We start from the raw sequence: 21,310 nt of genomic DNA on the forward strand, positions 1-21,310 counted from the left end.
CACACCCCTTATTCCCCAGTGCCTCAAATTGTAAAAAAGCAAACAAATAAACAAAAAAATTCTTGATTTAGTGGAAATTTTTCCCTGAGGTTATTTAGAGGAAACATAATTTAGAGGAAAGGATGTTGCTTCATAGAAGGCCTATGTTTATCTCTGTCGCTAATTTGCTGTGTGACCTTAGGGAAGTCACTTTATATCTTTGGACTTCAATTTCCTCATCTCAAAAATGAAAGATTTGAACTGTATTCACCAAGTCTCTTGCTACTTTTAACTTTCTTGGCTTCAAAGTTAAAATTGTCTTAGTCCAATTCAACCTAGCCTGGTAGTGTTGTTTGAGTTTCATATGGTAGTTTGAATACTAATGAACTGCCAGATGAAAGTTAACTGCTTAAAGTTAGTAGGCACACAAATCTGCTAATGGCTGGACCTGACACTGCTCCACGTGTTGGTAAATTCACCATCAGACCTGCCTGCCTTAAAGGTCCTCTTGCCATTCTATTACCAAAAAGTCATAAAATATTCTCAATTCTGAGAAGTTAGTTAGTTAACTTGCCTGGGTTATATGGGAGGTAGGTAGAAAAGCTGAACTTAACTACAAAATCTGGGCCAGAGAGCCTGCATTCTGATAACTATTATACCATCTTTTTCTGCATAGGGCTTCAAGTACTAGATAGGATTAAGCAATTAGATTTTTTTTTTAATTTTCATTATTTTAAAAAAATATTATTTATTTGACAGACAGAGATCATAAGTAGGGAGAGAGAGAGGGAGAAGCAGGCTCCCTGCTGAGCAGAGTCCCCCCCACCCTCCGCAATGTGGGGCTCAATCCCAGGACCTTGGGATCATGACCTGAGCTGAAGGCAGAGGCTATAACCCACTGAGCCACCCAGGAACCCCCTAAGCAGTTAGATTTTTAAGGACCTTTGAATCTTGAGATTTTGATTCTCTTTGTGAGGCTGATAGTGTATAGATGAGGCAAAGCTTTTCTATGTGCTTGTCTTGACAGGTTTAATTTTTTTTTTTTTGTATTTTGTTTCCACTTATTAAATATAGTGATGAGGACATTTTAAAAACTTATTATAATTTGTTTTTCTTTGAATCAAAATAACACTTTAAAAACAATAGCTTTCATTTCTTAGACTTTAGAAATCATGACACTTTAGCAAATATTGGTGATAAATTTATATTCTGACACATCATGAATAAATTTATTGTTATTGAACAATATAATAGTAGTGTAAAGTGGCAGGATCTTGCTCCAACTTTGAGAATGCTATATAAATCTAATATATTCTACCAAGTATCAGCTTTAATAAAAGAGAAAAAGAATATAAAGCCGTTTTACTATAAGAATTACTGATACTTTTATCAGGAATAATCTGTTGTTAATTGGAACCAAATTCAGTATTTTCATTTATATAGGCTTCTTTAAACCTGCTTTCCCTTGAAATATGTCACGTTGGAGAAAAAACACACTTTTTTCTTTGAGAAAGAACCTGTGAATGTTAGCAATTTAGTTTTCAGCAATATTAAAAATGTTAGATTTCCTTTGTTAGCAAGAAGTTATTGGAACCCAGATTAAGTAAAGCTTTATCTGTCAGTCACCCAATAATACTGAAGGTAGTAAGTGTCTTACACAACACAAATGGCAGGTGGTTTTTGACCCATCAAAAAAGAGTTGTTTGGAGTGGGGAATCGGAAAAAGCAGTTCATATCTAGCGCTTACAAATAACTTAATATACTATATTACAATACTTGTGTGTATGTAATTTTTGTGATAGTGCTTGAATGCTTAATAGAAACTTGAAATATATAAAATGCAGTGCATACAAAAGGGGGTGTGTGGAGCCATCTGTTCTGACAGAGAAGAGTGATCATGACGTGGCTGAGTTGCTCGTACACAGTGATTTAAACCAAACAAAAACAACTTTTAGTTGGTTTTATTATTGTTTATAGCTTCTCTCCAGCCATTGTATCCCATTAATTTCCTTAATTTAAAGACTACCAGGGACACACTTGTTGTTGAAGAAATTGGGCTTATGACACATTACAGTAGGGAGAACACACCACGGAGAACCATCAAATGTCTCAGTAAGAGAATATTCAAAAGAACATTTTTTTAAGGATTTGGGCTTTGTTGGAGTGATTTGGGATAGGGTTTAAGGAAACGGAAGCTTGCTATAGATTGGGGGTTGTCAGAAATCAGGGACAAACTTATAATTTGGTATCCCAATAAATCTTATCTGGAGGGAGGGTAGACTAGAGTGAGGATAAAGCTGTAATTGGTAAGACAGTATAACTAAAATGGGAAACAAAGGCAAAAACAAAATGACAGCATACAATGTAATAAGAGGGAGCACATTTAATGTAGCCTCACTAATGAGTGGAGGAAAGGGAAAAAGAGGCTAATATTCTGTCCCTGCAGCTACATTGGACAGCAGGTAGGGAAGTTGATTTATGCAGCTGCTTAGAGAGGCCATTTCCCAGTCATTTCTCCCAGCAGCGATGACTTCTACCTATATGTGTTTCAACTCTATTATGTAGAGCAAGATTCCATTCCTGACCTATGGTCTCTGCTTGTTTCAGTTCCTTACATCTTATCTGACTTCTGCAGCTCCAGCCTGTAGTTCTCCTCTGTGTGCAGTAATGACTGCCCGTTCATATTCTTGGTCAAGGTGCAGTTGGCAACCCAGACAAATTAGAGCAGTAGTGTACTATAGCTGCTCTGGGACAGAGTAGAGATAATCTATATGCAGTTAGGTCAAGTGGGAATTGATACTAAGCATCCCTGGAGAAAGCTAGTTGCAAATGCTAAGGTTACTGGAGTTTTGCTAGGGGTCAGATCTTGATGGAATTAGTTTGGGATGACTATATAAAGGAGGTGATTTTTGAGCATTGATATTGAAGAGAGTAATGGCATTTAGTATTTATTATTATACTTAGATGAATGAGAATAAGAACCTAAAAATGGTGTCGGTGGTCATCATGACTGGATTTTCAGAATTAAAAATTGAAATACAAGACAGTTATTTCGACAAGATGTTTGATATTTAATAGTAAGAGTAGTTACTGTATGTTGAGTAGTTAGGTGATAGTGTCCTAAGGGCTTTATATATTATTCATTTCTTACAATAACTCTTTGAAGATGTAGTTATAACTCCACCCTGTAGAAAGGTGGGGTCTAAGTCCCACCCTCTTGATATGTGCAAGCCTTGGTGACTTACTGTTGAATAGATTGCGCTGACAGTCATATGGCATGACTCCCCAGACTAGGTTAGAAATAGTGATACAGCTTTTGTCTGGCTCTTTCTGGGGGCCTGTACCTTTAGAGACCACGCAAGAAGTCCAACTAGTCTGAAGGTCAAATCCTGGAGAGGAAAGATCATGTGAAGAGATCACACAGAGGTGGAAGAAAATGTCCAAGAAACGCCAGCTTCCAGCCCCAGATTCTTGAAGCGTTCACATTTGTGAATAAACAAGTCTATGGGATGACTCCAACCTTAATCACTGACTTACCGGCAACCTCGTGGGAGACCCTGAGACAGAACCACCCAGACCAGATTCTCCCGAATTCCTGATTCACAGAAGCCATTGAAGATAAATGATTATAGTTATTTTAAGAACTGTTTTAGGGTGATTTTTATACAAGAAATAACCAGTACAAGTTGCATCTTGGTATTGCATTAGGGCTAATAACAAAATGGAATTTGTGTCTCAAAGTGGGTAAAGTTCCTCTCTGGCAATGCAAGGTAACAAAAAGTTTTAGAAGGTTCATGTTATTGGAATTATGGCATCTTTTACTGGTGAGAGCGATTTTATTATAGTGCTATGGAAGGAGAAAAGCACTGGATCTGGAGACAGAAAACCTACCTTTGAATTTTAAACCAGTTCTGCCAGTTCTACCTGTGTGACAAGAGGGAAGCTGCAGAACCTCCTGACTGTTACTTTGTTCTTGCTGAAAACAAAGATACAGAACTTTGGTATTCAATTCTTGGCAACACATCTTAACAACAGCATCTAGAAACTGGAGTGAATCAAAGGAGAGAGATGAAGGGTCAGGAAACCATGTTAAATAGGAAATGGGTGTAGAAACTGGAGGGGTGTCCCCTAGAAAAGAACTATTAATTCAATCCCTCCCTTCAGAATTTGAGTAACTCTAACACGGAAGAGGAAATAGATTGATTTTGCATATCTTTTGAGGGCAAATGGGAAACAATAGGTGAAAATGATGAGGATCTAGATTTCAGTTGATGCAAGGATTCCTTTTTACATAATTAAATTTGTTAGAAAATATTATTTGAGAGCCTTCGGCTGCAGAAGTGCCAAGGAAAGAAAGCTTGGTTATTTTTTTCTGGGTTCAATACAGGGAGATTATAATACACTAACTCTCTAGACATCTTCAAGAGGGCCATGTACTAAATGATACAATATATCCTTTTTCCCATTTAATACATCTTTCTTTGTAAATGAATTATTTCTACAACATGTTTTTGGTATTCATAGTCAGTCTTGACAACAATATTTACTTTCTGTTTAAAAGGAGTATTTGTTATAGAACATTTGCAAAATATGGATGACTTCAAAAAGAAAATTAAAGCTACCTATTATCCCAATACTCAGAAGACCATTTATGTTTTGTTGGATATTCTGGTGTCTTTTCTTCTCTTCTGTACATAACTTTTTCTAAAAAAAAAAAAAGTATATTGATGTTTCTTACTCACTTACTTTTTACCAATAATACATTATGAATATTCCCACATCACTATATTTTCTGTAAAAATATGATTTTCAGTAGTTTCAAATCATTTTACCCTCTGGATGAAATCCTAATGCCCTCAGAATGATCTCTAAAATTGGTCATGTAGGTTGCCTGTAATTGATCATCATTATAAACAACTCTGTATTCACCATATATAATATTGTTTTTAATGGCTGCATGGTATTCCTCTGTGTAGCTATATCATCTTCTATTAAATGAATCCCTTTTTAAAGAAAATTTCAGTTTTCAATATTTTGCTTAAATAAGCAATCCCATCACTGTTAGAACAAATCTTTACTCTTGCCTTATATTTTAAATTGTTTTTGACATATTTGGTGAGTAGTTGTTTCAAGTTCAGCAGCTGATGATGTACTTAACATTTTGTTGGGCGCTCTTGGCAGGGAACATATTGAAGAAACATGAGACATGGCCCCAATTCTTTAAGTGTTAAAATTTAGTTACAGATATGACTAATACCTGCAAAATAGTAATGAATAATTTATTTCAGTATATTATTAAATGCTAAGTTGTGTGGTTCTGATGTGCTTCAATGTGTAGTTCAGGGGGTAGGAGGATAGCGAGGCCCACTCTAGTCAGGCAGGACTTCAAGGATGAAATACAATTTGATCTGAGCTTTGAGAAGTGGGTTGAGTGACTAGTCAAAGAAAATGTAGGACATTCTAGAGGAAAAGAACATGAAGCACAAAAGCTCAAAAATTTATGTGTGTTTGATATATTTACATTACCATGAGAAGGCTATTTAAGTCTAATGTTTTTCTATTGCCACTGCTGAAAAATCTGTTTTGACTAACAACCTCTGAAAAACCTGGGCAATATTTATTTTAAAACATTTTTCCAGTTTTATTGAGATATAATTGACAAATAACATATGAAAGTGTAGAACGTAATTATTTGGCACATGTATATATTGTGAAATGATTACCAGAATAAGTTTAGTTGACATCCATCGCCTTGTATATGTTTTGTCTTTAATATTTACTTTTCTACCCCTTCAGACATGGAAACATCTTAATTAAATATTTTTAATTTGTGACGATTGCTTGTGTTTTCTAGAAACTTTGCCTAATGACTATATTTTTGTACTACTGTGTGCTTTTTCAGGCACCTGCCTATCATTTTGCATTGTATTTAATTGACTTCCAGCAAGAAGCTCTTTAGATAATCTGAATCAATGTTGCTTTAGTTCTTCTGTTGTGACTGGGATCCTTTTAAGTAATATTTCAAGAATTATCTTCACTGTTAGGTTTGGTGTACTACTGAGGTTGGGGTTGAGAGAAAACAAGCTTAAAGTAACTTGCCTTTGAATGAACTAATGCTAACTCTGTTTCCATATGCTCTGCTGGTTGTGATGTTCATTTGCTCAGTCATGTTATACAGTGGTTGTTTTCATAAGAAAGAACAAAAGAAGTAATCTCCTTTATGTTATTTTTTAAAAAATTAAAACTAACCAACCTTCTTAAAATTTTTCATAATTCTATTCATATTGTAGCATTCAGGCAAAACTTTTATTTCATTGCTTTCATAGGGATCAGTGTTTCTTGAAGTGGGATGCATCAGAATGAAAGGACCTATACATTGGAATCACTTGGGGTATTTATCAAACACCATATTCCTGGGCTCCATTGGGGGTGATGAGGGAGGTGAGGGAATCTGCATTTTAACATATTTGCTAGGGAATTCTAAATATTGAAGTTTGAGAACCATTGCTTTAGGGAAATGCTATCTCGCATCTCTCCGTGGCTATGCTGCTGTGCGTCAAGACACAACAGATACCCTCGTTGGCCATCTTTCCTCAAACTGCTATTTCATAGGACCTGTTTCATTTTTAGGAAATTACATAATAAGTTGAGCTTTTTTTTCCGTTAATAAAACTTACATAAATATTGCCTAGCCTCTTAAAAAGAACCCTAGAGATGCTTTGTCAAGTTTCTTTTTCTAATTTGGTATTACTGCCTTTTACCCAACAGTACCCTCTTCGTTGTAAATGTTTGGACTTAAGTGCCCCTTTACACAGATCAATTGCCTGTAGGCTTCCATTCATGAGAGGCTATTATCTGTTAAGTTTTAGAAAGTTAACAAGTGAGGCAGGACATGGTAAAATTTGCACCTTCCCTTGTTCCTAAGAATGGTATAAGGGGACTTAGATGACTTATGCCATTGATGATTTTTTTTTTTTAAGATTTTGTTTATTCATTTGACAGACAGATATCACAAGTAGGCAGAGAGGCAGATAGAGAGAGAGGAAGGGAAGCAGGCTCCCTGCTGAGCAGAGAACTGGTGGGGCTCGATCCCAGGACCCTGAGTTCATGACCCAAGCTGAAGGCAGAGGCCCTAATCCGCTGAGCCACCCAGGCACATCCATTGATGATTTTATCCACTGCTTATGTTGGTGCCTGGTTACATATTGCAAGTAGTTCTTATCACTGTTTTGGAAAAATCATGACTTTTCAGCTTCTTATTCTCTGCTTCTGGGGAATGTTTAGCCACTTTGCAGATTATCGGGCTGAGGACAGTGTGGGTCATTGGTGTGGGAACCTATGGTGATTGTCTGTGGTGTAGGATGGTGGTGGCTACATTCCCATAGGTTAAAAAAAAACAAAACAAAACAACAACAACAACAACAAAAAAAACAAAGAAAGCAGTCTATCTCACAAAGGACACGAGTAAATAAAACTTTAAGTTGTCCCTTAGACAGGAGAGCCATTTTTAATATCTTTTAATTTCAGTTTAGGAGTGATGGGAAAGCCCTTTGTATTATGGTTAATGTTGGCTTATTTGTAGGTAACCCACTTCCACATGAGTTGTTTTTAATCTCTTAGGTTAGTCAAAGTATTTGTTGTTGTTGTTGTTTTTGATTTATAGGCTACGATATAAGACTAGTTTGCACTTGTAATGAAAGTGACAGAAGCATGATTTATCCAATGGTGATACTGGTTCAAAAAAAAGTCTAGGTCAAATTTCTGATCAGAACATTACTAAGAGATTGAAATGACTTTGGAAAACACATTTCTGAGTTTTTTTTTTTTTTAAGGGTATTTATTCATTTGAAAGAGAGTGAAGGAAGAGAGAGAGCATGAGCAGGGGGAAAGGACAGGGGGAGAAGCGGACTGCCCTGCTGAGCAGGGAGCCCAATGAGGGGCTCAATCCCAGGACCCTGAGATCTTGACCTGAGCCAGAGGCAGACACTTAGCTGACTAAGCCACCCACGCACCCCCATTTCTGAGTTTTCATTTGCACAAAGCAGAGAATGACCTGACATCCCAAGAAGTCACTAACCATGACTGGCATCTAAAAGAAGGGGTTCCTCTGCACTGTGCTATAGAGTTATTGTAAACATTGAATGAAATAAAACATCTTTCCTAGATCTGGGAGCAAGATAAAGAGGAGCTCTCTTTCCTGCCCCTGCCCTACTCCATTTATTTTATCCTTTTCAATTTATTTCAGTACAAATGTAATGAGTGTCTGTTCTGTGCTAGGCATTGTGTTAGTACTGGGAATAATTTAAAAAAAAAAGACTGATTTGGCTTACCATATTTTTAACAGCTTTTTTAAACTACAGTACACATACACATGATTTACCCATTTAATGTATACAATTCAATGGTTTTTAGTATATGCTCAGGCTTCACAGTATTCAGTTTACTTTAAGAGTCATAACATGTTTTACTAAACAATTCCTTAGGTCCAGAGGGGAAGAGAACCGTGTTGGTTCCATCTTTAGATCTCCTCCTTCTATCAGAATAACGGTACCTACCACTTATTAAATACCACTTCTTAGATTCAGTTTTGTGCCTAGTTGCTTTACAAATGTTATCTCATAATATGTTCCCAACAGCCCTGAAAACAAGTTTTATTTAACCTTCTACAATGACAAAAATACTAATTGCCTAGCATTTGTCAATTTATAGTTATCTTGAAACCGGTACTTGTCTAGGCTCCATTTTTCTTTTCTCCCTCTTTCCCACCAGGTATTATTTTAACTTTGCCTCCTATTTCTTTCCCTAGTTCTTGAAGTTTGCTGGACGTCTTTGTGAAGGGGGAGAGAGATATAGGAGCAGTTAAGATGTTCATGTTTCTGATGAGAATCACAAAGGCCAGATGCTTTATTTCATACTTTTTTTTTTTTTTTTAAATTGGGCAAGAGAATACCCATGCCTAGACAGATGAGGTGAATGTAAGATTACTGATGGGCTGTAGCTAAATAACAGTTGCTTCCAACCCTCAGTTCCGATTTAGAGAGATGTAAAAACATTTTCTTTTTATAAACTTTTAGGTGTTTGTTATTTTCAATCTCAGTTTTGCATTTTTTCCTCACAGATGGATCTAACCTTCTTACCAGTTAGCTTACCTTCTCTGTATTGTGAATTCTTGTGCAAATGTTTCGTAGCAAATTTGTCCTTTTAAAAACAATCAAATAAACAAACGTAAAAACATGAAAATAAGCCAGTTTCAAATGTATGTGACTAGTACTAAAGTGTAAGTGATAAAGATAAGGAACAGAAAGAATTCTTGGAGCTTTGAAAGATGTATGGCTAGGGAAAAAATGATTCCTCTCAATCCCCAGCACACAAAAATGTTCGGGTTGGCTAACTTTCTGGTACTGATTTAGATATTTATATATTTGCTGTTGAATAATTAACATTGGATATTGAAGCTAATTTCCCTATTGTTTCTAAATTTAAGGATAATGTTATTATAATGTATATATTTTTTAGGCTGTGGGAAGAGCATTTAACAAAATTGCCAATTAAAAGAAAACCTTCACCAATCTTAATAATTAATAATTGAAGTTGAACTACTCTAAATGAAGGGTGTGAATGAATAAGAAGTCTAAGTGTCCATTTTAAAATTAAGGGTTTGAAACTCTTGGGTTGTTTTTTAATTAAGAAAAACCAGTTTTAATCATCAAGTTCAAGGGAGTTCTTTTGATAATTGCTTCTTTAATGTTTAGTATTTTTAAAGCAGAGATGGTTAGACGCAAACAATGAATCATGGAACACTACATCAAAAACTAATGATGTACTGTATGCTGAATAACGTAACAGGAAAAAAAAGAAAAAAATAAAGCAGAGATGGTTAATATTTTTCATCCTCATAATGTTATTCTGAGTTTAGGATTTTTCTCCAACGGTATGCAAAGAAACAAATGTTCTAACTGTTTTATTTTATTTTGTTTTTCTAGGAGTCAGAGAATAATAAGTTATGTTCCCTGTATTCCTTCCGAAATACCTCTACCTCACCACATAAGCCTGACGAAGGGAGTCGGGACCGCGAGATAATGACCAGTGTTACTTTTGGAACCCCAGAACGCCGCAAAGGGAGCCTTGCCGATGTGGTGGACACACTGAAACAGAAGAAGCTTGAGGAAATGACTCGGACAGAACAAGAGGGTATGTGTGGACTTAACTGTTGGGCTTTATTCTTTCAAAGATTCCAGGCCTTAAAAAAAAAAACTGAGTGGGATTTCAAGGGCCAAAGTAGTGCATAATTGGCACTAGCTAGGAAAAAGTTATTCACAGGTTACCATGGTGATGGCAGATTTGATCCGTTGAGAGTATTAAGCAGATAGTTCCATTTTTCTAAAACTTTGCGCATTTTATTTTGTTCTTATGATAATAAATCAAGGTTTTAAAGGGACTGCAAGCTTTATCGTGAAAAAAGGTGTAGTATGGGAACTTTTGCAGCTGCAACTTTATTTTTCATTCTTTTTCTCTCTTACTTCCTTTTGATGGACAGTGTTTTATGAACTGTTTAAAAAGAAAAGAAAAGCAAACAGAAAATAAAAACAAAACGAATTTATTCCTCATTTTTTATAAATATTACAAATTTATAAATATTATCCTTTCACCTCCAAATTGTTGTAGAATTGAGAGTTGTTTCTAATTTGTCAAAGCTAAATGCTCAAGAGGAAAGTGCTGTAACATATGATATCTATTAGATCATCCCACAGCTACCTTCTCTACTCTCTCAAGAGATATACTTAGCTTCACTAGGTTCACCTATGTCCTAAAAAACATGAAAGAAGACTCTAATAATATTTTTAAATCAAATAAATCAAGTCTAAATGGTTGCTGTACTATGTATGTTCTTTCGTTCTTTATGTGCAGATTTTAGATTTTGAAATGTAGGGTAGTTAACGGTTCTGGATTTATTGCGAACACTGTAAGTTAAATTTAGAGTTCTGTGGCACTGTAGAGAAATGGGAATATAAGAGAATTTTTCATGTAACTTAATTTTATTCCTATGAGGGCTTAAAAGTTTAAAAGTTTCAAATTAATTTTTGTGGATGTGTCAATCACATTAACACAAAAGGAAGTTTCTAAAATGCATCACACACCTCCCTGACTTACCAACCGGATGATAGGACACAAAAATGTAATTTTTTTTTTGATGATTCAGGGTCATGGTGCAGTAGACTATAAACTCCAATACCTATCTAATAATTATGTGACCCTGGGTAAGTTCTTCAGTTTACCTGAGCCACTAAATTTAAAATTTGGCGTGGTACTAGTATTTGACTTGTTAACTCAAACATTTTGAGAATTAACTATAATGATGAACATAGAAGTCTCTGATGAGCAGTCAAGTACATAAATTTGGGATATTGTGATAATTATCATATTATAAATGTCATTTGTTTTATCAGGCTACAATGTGATGATACCCCCAGAGATCATTGAGATGATTAGGACTATTTGGCTTTATGGTTATTTCTCTGCAATTATGAGACTTTTGAGTTCTTGTGTCTGCTTGATAACAGGTATCTTTTGGTGCATGCACCATCTGTGTGCGTGTGTGTCTGTGTGTATGTGTGTGTGTTGGGGTCTCTTCTTTCAAAATCAGATCGCAGGCTGTTACGTTTTGCATTGTGAATAATTTCTAATTTGTTTCTCTTTTAATTTATAAATTATGAAAATAGATAATCACAGCCTCTGGACCATAAGTAAAATATAAACATATATGTCTGGGTGAGTTGCTGAGAGATTCTGGGTAATATTGATGATCTTTAGTTCATGGACTTCTGGCTGCACACTTTATTTTCCCCAACGTGGCTATGTTCTAGCATAAATGAAGCTGTCAGATCAATAATCTCTAAAGAAGTGAGATTGCTAGATTATTTTAATTATGAAATACCAAAAAGATGATTTAGTCTTATAAGAAAGTGGTTTTTAAAATTCTTTAGTGAGCTCTTTAATGTAAAAATAAAGAAACTGGGGGCACCTGGGTGGCTCAGTGGGTTAAGGCCTCTGCCTTTGGCTCAGGTCATGATCCCAGGGTCCTGGGATCGAGCCCCTGAGATCAGGCTCTCTGCTTAGCAGGAGCCTTCTTCCCCCTCTCTCTCTGCCTGCCTCTCTGCCTACTTTTGATCTCTCTCTGTCAAATAAATACATAAAATCTTTAAAAAAAATAAAATAATGAAACTGATATGCGATGTTTTTTTTTCCCCCTAGTGTGAACTCCTAGGAAATTTAAAATATTTTTTCTCTTGTACTCATAGTTTTTTGTTCTTCCTCTTTATTACTGTGTGTTAAAGATTTCGTACAAGAGAGACACTTGCAAGATGAGACATGAGACCTCTCATTTAAGAGTACTTTATCAGTACATTCCTACTATCAAAGAATGTTTTTTATGTACTTTACTGAACTTTGTTTTCTATAGTATATATATTTTAGGCATCAGAATTTGGGGCATTTTTTAGTGTACATTAATGTATATAATGTATTAAGTATAAATATGAGGTGATAAAAGAATGCTCATCAAACTTACAGATTCTACAAATCTGGGAGGAACTTTGAATAAAATGCATGAAAGAAACAAAATTCAAAAGGTTTTGACAAATCAAAAATATGAACTTAAAACTAGCCAATCAAATAAAATTTAATAGATCTTATTGTTAAGTCCAGAGATTGTGACCAAAACTCCTAGCTGCACAAATAATTACTGAAGGAAATTCAAATAGCAGACACATGAATAAAAAAAAAATAAGCGTATGAGTTTTAAGAAAGTACACTGGGCTCAGCATGATGAATAATGCCAAAAATTTGATAGTGCTGTCTCAATCAGCATTACTAGAATTACAGTATGTAGTATTCAAAAGGTGGTAGTCCCATTGAACTCCCTGCTCAATAGAATGCATCCGAATTACGGTGTTGAATTGAGAATCACCACATTTTAAGAGGGACTAAAAAACATTGGGGTATTCTCAGAGGAGAACAGTTGACATGATAACAGACATATAATTACATCATAAGAGGAACGGTTAAAGGAACTAGTAATATTAGTCCTGGAGAAAATAGATGAAGGAAGACTTGATGGTTGTCATGTGGAGGAGAGATTGGGTTTATTCTATGTAGTTGCATAGGGAGGGATTGAATGAAGACCAGTGACAAGAAGTTACAAGGAACCAGATTATCATTTAAAACAATATTAACTGTCTAATAGTTGTACCTGTCCATATATGGAGTAATCTTCTTTGGAAGATAATAAATTGTCCTTGGAGGTATGTGGCAATCTTAATTGCCATTTTAATAGGGCTAGGGGACAAAAGGGTCTTTTCCTAATGCCGAAGCTCTATGAATATTTATGAATAATGTGCTTATACAATATTTCATTGTTCATCATATGTATTTTTTATAGCCATAACCAAGAACTACATAGTATCATGATTATTTTTCTACAAGTTTTCTTTTTATTTTGCAAGGTGACAGTAGAACCCAGGGATTCTTAACTTTTTTTTTTGACCATGGATTTTCTTGTTAGTCAGTGAAGCCTACAGGTTATTTCTTAGTTTAAATGCACAAAGTAAAATCCATGGAATTACAGAGAAAATGAATTTTACTAAAATATTAAATGATTCCAAAATTTTATGATATGGTAGAAAATGCTTCTTAACTAATGCATTAAACAACAAGATCTAATGAAGGAACTCAAAATATCAAAATTTTAATGTAGTGATAAACATAAAAGATATTTTAAGATATCACTAACCAGTACAATGTGCCAGAAAAATATACTGTAATTCTATTGGTTAAAGTATGACAAATATTATGAATATTTTATGGTTTTTGCCTGCATACGCAGTTTAAGGAAGTGCAAATTTTCAATTAGAGGTTTGCAGAAAGAATTTTTTCATCCATGTTCACCATCCCAGGCCCCTTGAATCCTGTAGATGGACTCTTGGGGTCTATGGACCCTAGGTCTAGAGTCCCTATGCTACATAATATTGGGCACCCATAATGAGTAAGACAATAGTCTCTAACTTTAAAGAGTTCATATTCTTTTAAGAGGTATAGGATATATACAAAATGAACTCTAATTCAGTGTCTAATACAGGAGTTTACAGGACACATTGCACTGGCCTAGGAAGCCATGGGAAGTTTCTAAAGGGAAATGAGTCTTAGCTGGTCTTGGGGAATGAAGGATTTAGATAGGCAGAAATGGAGGGGAGGGACATTTCAGATAGAAGGAACAGGCAGAGACCTTTAAAGTAGCCAGTAGTTCAGGTTCTAATTTAAAGTATGTGAAGATGCATATGGGATATAAGACTGAAAAGGTAGGTTGTGTTCAAATCACTGAGGCCCTTTAATTCTTGGCTTAGGAGTTTGCACTTTAAAATGAAGGTCACGGAAGAATCATTGACAATTTCTTAGCTCAACATGGTGATGGATTTAGAGCTATCCTTCAGGAAGTCCATCTGGCGGCACTGTGTAGGATGTGTAGGAGCATGAGAGACACAGAGAAAATTGTTTCAGGTTAGAGATAATGAGGGCATGAAACTAAGGCAGCAGAAATGAGAAAGGAGGAATGGGTAAATATGGAAAAGATATTAGGAGATAGAATTGTTAGGAGTTGACATTTAAGTGAGGCGATCAGGGGAGAGGAATGGTTCAAATATTGCTCAGAGTTTTTAAACTCTGGGTGAGTAGAAAGGTTGTAATACAATTAATAAAAAAAATAGTAGAGGAACATATTTTGGAGATGGGAGTCATGAATATTTCTATTTTCTACTTTGAGTTTGATTCCTAATTTTAATTATCTGCTTGGAGCAATACTACAGAACAAGATAATGGTATCTCTGACTCTGTAAAACTATATTTCAGGTCTATGGAGGTATAATAGCTTCACCAATATTTACTTGGCTTTGATCGTTTAAAGCCCCAAATCTCTCTCCTCAGGTGGGGCAGCTTTTACCCCAGGGGACGACATATAAGAGCTTTCAAATGTATCACTTGCCTCACTCTCACCTGTTTCCTGGTTTGAAGGCTTTACCTCATGAATGACAAGCCTGTGTGATTGACATAATAGATGACTTTTCCTGAGTCATTCTTGTCCTGGAGAATGTTTTGACTCTATCAGACTAAATACCTTCCCCCTCACTTCCCCTCATATACAGGAACTGATCTATAAAAAGTTTATTTATTATGGTCTATTTTAAAAACAACATCTACATGACAAAACATTAGGGATGTTATTCTCTTAAAGGCAGATCCTTCCATCAGCCAAATAATTGTCCAGTGTTTTATCTGCCATTCCTCAAGAAATGTGTTCTTCTGAATAGTGATTTGACTGGATTGCTGCGACACTGATGAACAAAGGTGTTCTGTCTGAAGTGCCTCCTCTGAAAGTGAGACTTGTGGGAAAATAGACAAGGTTTCTGTTTTGTTGCAAATTTAATCTTGATGTTTTTGGTCACGGGTAGGTAGGAAGATAGATGATATATGAGGGAGAGACAGACAGATGCATGGATGCAGGCATAGAATGAATATCAGAATCCACCTTTTAAAACAATATTGGTGGGTTGAATATGCAGAAAAGACTGATTATCTGTTCAGGTTAAAATGCTTCCAAGATAAAAAAATCCTTCTGCTGTGATTAAATGATGAATTTTCTTTATCCTTGTGTCACCCGTCTTGTTGCCCATGTAGCTGGGCTCTAACATAAGCGACAGTTGTCAGAAAATGAATACTTTAAAAAGGACTTCTATATCTAAATACATATATTTAATCAGAGAGTCCTTTGGCTTCTGAAAATAAGTTGTCTAATGAGAATTTCATTTGAGCAGCTGCGACTGAGGAGGTCAACAGGCATTGCCTAGGAGAATATGGCCCAGCTGGTTAAATCTGGTTGTTGTCGTGATTTAAATGGTCAAGTGCTGCTTGTAATCCAGGACCGTCTGTTTGTAAAGGGAAGAGTGAGTGCTTCAGCATAATGTACAGCTGTTTTAATCTCTCTTTAATAATAGTGCTTCAGCCACTATCATGTCTTGTGTATCATACTACTAAGTGTATGATCCGAGGCCGAGTGGTCTGCTTTGGGTCAGGTTCTGGAGGCATGTGCTTGCGGGGAAAGGGATACAGTGATACAAACCTCGACTCTCTGATGAACTAAACCTTCTTTCTCACTTTTTGGCTCTTTTAAAAGATGTATTCTTTAGGTAATAATTACTGTGATCAAGAGGGAGTGTTAAAGCTTGTAGTTGGGTAGAAACATTTAAATACGTGAACTCTGATAGAGGCCATGAACCTAATGGAAAGTATACAGGGTTTAGGTACAGTTGCATAGGCTATTCGTTGGACAGAAATTATATTTGTCCAGTGGAATTGTGTGCCACAAGTTATCATGATAATGAAAGTATGTGGTTTCATTTGACTGTGTATGTGGAGAAAGGGCCAGGAGCATTTGAGCTTTGGATTCCTGGTGGGATAGGCTTTCCAATGGATTATGCAGCTGTTACCCCGCACAAGAATGAACACGTGTTTATGTGTATATCTGACAGATTATTATCATTATTCACATCTCTAAACAATAATTTAGATTTTTACATATTTTTTTTACCGAATTGTATTAAGTTAGCATGTATGTTGGTATATATTGCTTATCTGATAGCTTTTGCTGAAATAAAGGAGGAATGTGGCATACTTTTAAACAATGGGGACACTCAGTTTTGAAAGTCATGATTCTGAGTGAGCTGGGTTTGTGTTTGACCATACATTCTATCATGTGGAGGGACAGTGTAGCCTCCTGATTATGAAGGTGTGCTCTGGAGCTCGAGTGCCTGTGTTTGAAACTCAGTTCTCCATTTGCCATGTGGGTGGCAGAGGACACCTCTCTGGGCCTCAGTTTTCTCAATCAAATATTGGACATAATTATAGTGCTAGTATAAGGATCAAGATTCAGTTAATGCAACAGAAGCACTTAGAGCATTACCAGCATGTAGTAAGTGCTCAATAGAGGTAGCCAACATTATTTTCTAGCCGTATGACCTTGAACAAATTACTTAGTCCCTTTGTGCTTCCGTTCCCTCACCTGTAAAACTGGATGAATGATACCTACTTTGCAGCGTTGTTTGAGGATTTCACATATTAAATATGTAAACACATAGCTTCTATAATTATAATTATTATTACTGTTGCTGTTATAATTGCAATTACTGTTATTATTTGAAGCAACATTTTTAAAGAGAAATATTACAGGAATCTCATCTTTCGCCACAGACCGAATCATAGGAAATGTCCCATGGCGTTAGGGGATTTAGCATTTGGCAGCAATGACGTTCCTGTTTTCTGGAAGAGCAATTCAGTTTAACTCTCCTTTCAGGCTTTTTGGAAAAGCTGATACTAAAGTTTCCCCACTGGAAGCCAATCTTCCCTGCTTAGAAGTATGTGGAATATGATGTTGTCAGTGAGAGAGGTTGGTAAAGCCTTGGATGAGGTTTTCAGATAGCACCCAGTTAAGAGCAATGCGTTCCTGTTAGAGGAAAAAAAAATCTATGAAAAGCCCATACTAAAAAGAAAACAAAACGAAAGTTTAACATTCATACCATGCTAGGGCATCGAAAGAATTTTTTAAGGCCGGGTATATGGATATTAGGTTTACCACCGTTGTGATTGAAGGTTATATTGGTGAAGCATTTAAAATATTTGAGATCCAAACCCTTCTTTATATTTCTCATTCATGGGAAAAATAGGAAAGGTTTTGGATTTTTGCATAAGAAACACATTAAGTATTCATTACAAACACCCCAGAATTATTATTTCAAATAAGTTGGAAATTTCAAGTCAATTAAATGCTGAAGTTCCCCAAGACCACTCATACTCCAAGTGAAGAAGCAATCAGGTATTCAGAGCAATGCTGATGCAACTTGATTTCAGTTCATTTTTTCTTCTCTTTAAAATACTCCATCTTTCCTCCCTATGATATTTTTATCCTTGCTCCCGTTTTAAAGAATTTGTATATTCATAGTAAATAGTTATCTAGTATCAGATAGTTTAAATAACTGTATTTTCTGAAAGTATTGTACAATTAAGGATTAAAATGAGCTAGAACTACTGGTTTTTGAATTATGAAAAGAATTATATTTGATATGTTTTTGGGTGAAGTATATTTGCTTTCTAATTCTTTAGAAGCTGGTCATCCTCTTATATAACTTTATTAACAATATCGTCAGCCTGCTTCCTGTGAGCCCCAGACATTCTGGGCAAATCTTGGCTATTTCAATTTGCTGTTGTTTTGTAACTCCTACTTACAGTGTCGGCAATGTATTAGTTGGTGGAATCTTTTTCTTAACTTCATTTTGTGTGTCTCTGTCTTGAAAAGATACTTCATATTTCTTGACTTACGTTTCTTTCTTCAGATTTAAACATTCTTATCTTAAAGCTCTAAGAATGTTAAGAACAGATGCAGGCAATTGCTTTTGATTTTTTCTTGTTCACCTGGGAAGCAAGAAGGTGCTCTCCTGGCATTTTGTTGTTTAGAAAGAGGATACAGATTTCTGATGGTTTGATGAAATAAGCCCTATTCTTATGTGATTTTTGAACATGTAGAATTTGAGCGTATTGTTAGCATTTCACATTTTTTCCATTTTCCATTGAAAATTTATTAGATCGACTTCTTCAGGATTTATGCTGGGATTCTAAAAAGTAATAGGAGGGGTAGTTTTTGGATTCATATCTTTTTCTTATATAGTATATATGTAAATTACAAAGAAAAATGAATATACAAGGAAGTGGGAAAATTAAATATGTGTTTATTATGTCGTATATGATACATAAATGTTATAAGGCATAAAAATTAAATAAATGCCTGGGAATTCATCATCCAACTTAATATAAATTATTACTATTGAATCTACTTATGTTTTCTTCACCTGTACAATCTATTTATTTTCTACCTAGATGTAACTGCTGCCAGAACTTTGTGTTTATCATTTTCCCTTTTTGTTTTAAAACAGTTTTATGTGTCCCCAAATTATGTTGTTTGGCTTTGTTTTAGAACTTTGTAAAAATGGTACTACACTATTACCTTCTGCCCCTTGCTTTTTATATTCATAATTATATTCTAAGCTCAATTTTGCAGTGTATGGCTCTGGTTCATTTTCACTTTTATATAAAATTCCATACATTATTCCATAGAATGATATACAGGAGTGTATTTTCCTGTCTACTGTGTCTGGACACTTGGATGCTATTGTTTTCTGCTAGTAAAAACAAAGATGCTATGAACATTCTTGCACCTGTCTTCTCATGTACATGTGCACGAGTTTCTTCTCTAGGGTGTATTCCCAGGAGTGGAGCTGCTGTTGATGGATATTTGTATTCTTTTTCCACTCTGTTGGAAAACATTACACAAAGAAGTTGGGGCTACAGTGTGTGTGTGTGTGTGTAATATAATCCTTGAAAGCTTTAACTTAACTGCCTATACCTTTTGGTTCCACCTTCCTCAAAATGTCTAGTACAGGTTTCTTTTTATCATTGAGCTTTTCAGAAGCTCACAAGAGCCTTTGATGGACCCTTCACTGCAATTTTCCTTTTTCCTTTTGTTGTATCTTAATAGAATTCTTCAACCTTTCTTTCAACTATCAGCACAAGTGTATTGTCATTCTCCCACTGGACTGTGATTACTAGGTTTGTTAAGAAACACTCCCCCCCCCCACCTTTTGATCCTCTTTATTGACGTTTCCAGTTTGGTGTGGTTTTTTGAATTATAAGAAATTTCTGATCTCTAGCCATATCTGGTCCCCAGTCATTTTTCTTCTTAAATACCTACTTCAAATTCAAGACTAACTAGCAAATCTGTTGATTATCGCCGCTGTTTGACCTAGCCATTTCTAATGCTATAGGCAGTTTTCTAACCAGTTGACTTACTAGCTGGAAATCTTTACCTTTTCCTTAGAATGTTTAATTTTAGAATCCTTTGAGATACTGGCCTGGTTTTGATATGTATTCTTGTCCTGACTCTGGTAACTGACTGCATAGTACCTAATAATTGATTAATTAGCTAATTAATTGATCTTAGCAAAAGTTTCTTAATTCAGGAAACATGGACATTAGTCTAGCATTAAAGGCCAAATTTTAAAACTTTATGCTGCTCTGATTTTCTTTTAGAATTTGTATCTAAATTTTAGCACCATCAGTGATTTTCTTTTTCAAACTGTTTTCAGGCTAGAAGTCATCTGAACCAATCTCATGATTCATTTTTCTTTTATTATGCTTGAAATCACTTACTTTACTGTTCTCTGTCTCTTTTTTCTGGTATTATAATCTTTATGAAGCTAGAGATAAAAACTCCTATCTAATTTTGATGTGTGAAAAGTCATTGTCCAATGAGGTACTTATGGACATAGTCGTAGAAAATTGGCTCAGAAAGTGCTGTGTATGGTTTGAGAGATTGGCAAACAGAATGGGGTGTTGGTAGGGTAGCAGGATCCAGAAGAAGTAAAGGTGAATAAGTATACCTTTTGTCTGGGCTGTTGTTGGGGGGATTTGGGCCTTAGAAGGAATTCATGGCCATAATTATTAAAATTATGGTTTAATGCTAATAACTGTGACACTTAGACCTATCATAGCTTTCTTAATTTATGTTTTGAGTGTTTAAGTATAACTGAGAAGCCATAACTGAGAGGTCAGGTAACTCCATAGTGAAGTCATAATACATAAACCATCCAGTAACATTGGGAGTGCAAAAGTTAGAGGCCCATGAACATTCCTAATTGCTTTCAGATAATGAATTAAAAGTGTGTAAATACAAATAGATGGTTAGAAAGAAATTAAAGGTATAATAAAAAAAAACTATGAAAGATGTGACAAATTATTGAATTATTTGCAATAGGAACCACACAGCAACAGCAACAGCATTAGAAACACTATGCTAATATTTGACTTGTGAATGAAGGCAACCTCTGGTCAGTGGGCAGTTTATAGACTAGCTAACAAACTGTGTACACTGCTATTCCATTCCATTCCAGAATGCAGCTGTAATTTGTTTAATTGGAACTTTTTAGCAGATCCTTCAGAAATACCTCTTCAAGTTTTTGCTTGTGTCATAGATGGGAGAGATGGGGAATTTAAAAATTATTGCATAAGCAAAATGTTGTTTTGGAGCTATCTCTCTTTGTTTTCAGATGGAAGAGAAAGTCTGGAGGAAAATATAGTACATACAGAATGTACAGAGTCCTAAAAATGATCCTGTGGTCAATTTTGATAATTTTTTATGATATCACATATAATGATAGTGTTATTTTGGAACACAGAG

General features: G+C 35.3%; 1 protein-coding gene across 18 annotated transcripts in view; it reads left to right on the forward strand.

Annotated features, from left to right (window-relative positions):
- Positions 1-21,310, forward strand: part of SOX6 (SRY-box transcription factor 6) — a 609,548-nt gene that overhangs the window by 258,022 nt on the left and 330,216 nt on the right. For all 18 annotated transcript variants that reach the window (XM_045066197.1, XM_045066194.1, XM_045066196.1 and 15 more), the window contains one exon: positions 9,963-10,170. In XM_045066197.1, the coding sequence (XP_044922132.1) occupies positions 9,963-10,170 (208 nt within the window). The remainder of the gene's footprint in view (positions 1-9,962; positions 10,171-21,310) is intronic.

Source organism: Mustela putorius, unplaced genomic scaffold, assembly GCF_011764305.1.
Source record: "Mustela putorius furo isolate JIRA1106 unplaced genomic scaffold, ASM1176430v1.1 tig00003859_pilon_pilon_pilon, whole genome shotgun sequence".
NCBI classification, from domain to species: Eukaryota; Metazoa; Chordata; class Mammalia; order Carnivora; family Mustelidae; genus Mustela; species Mustela putorius.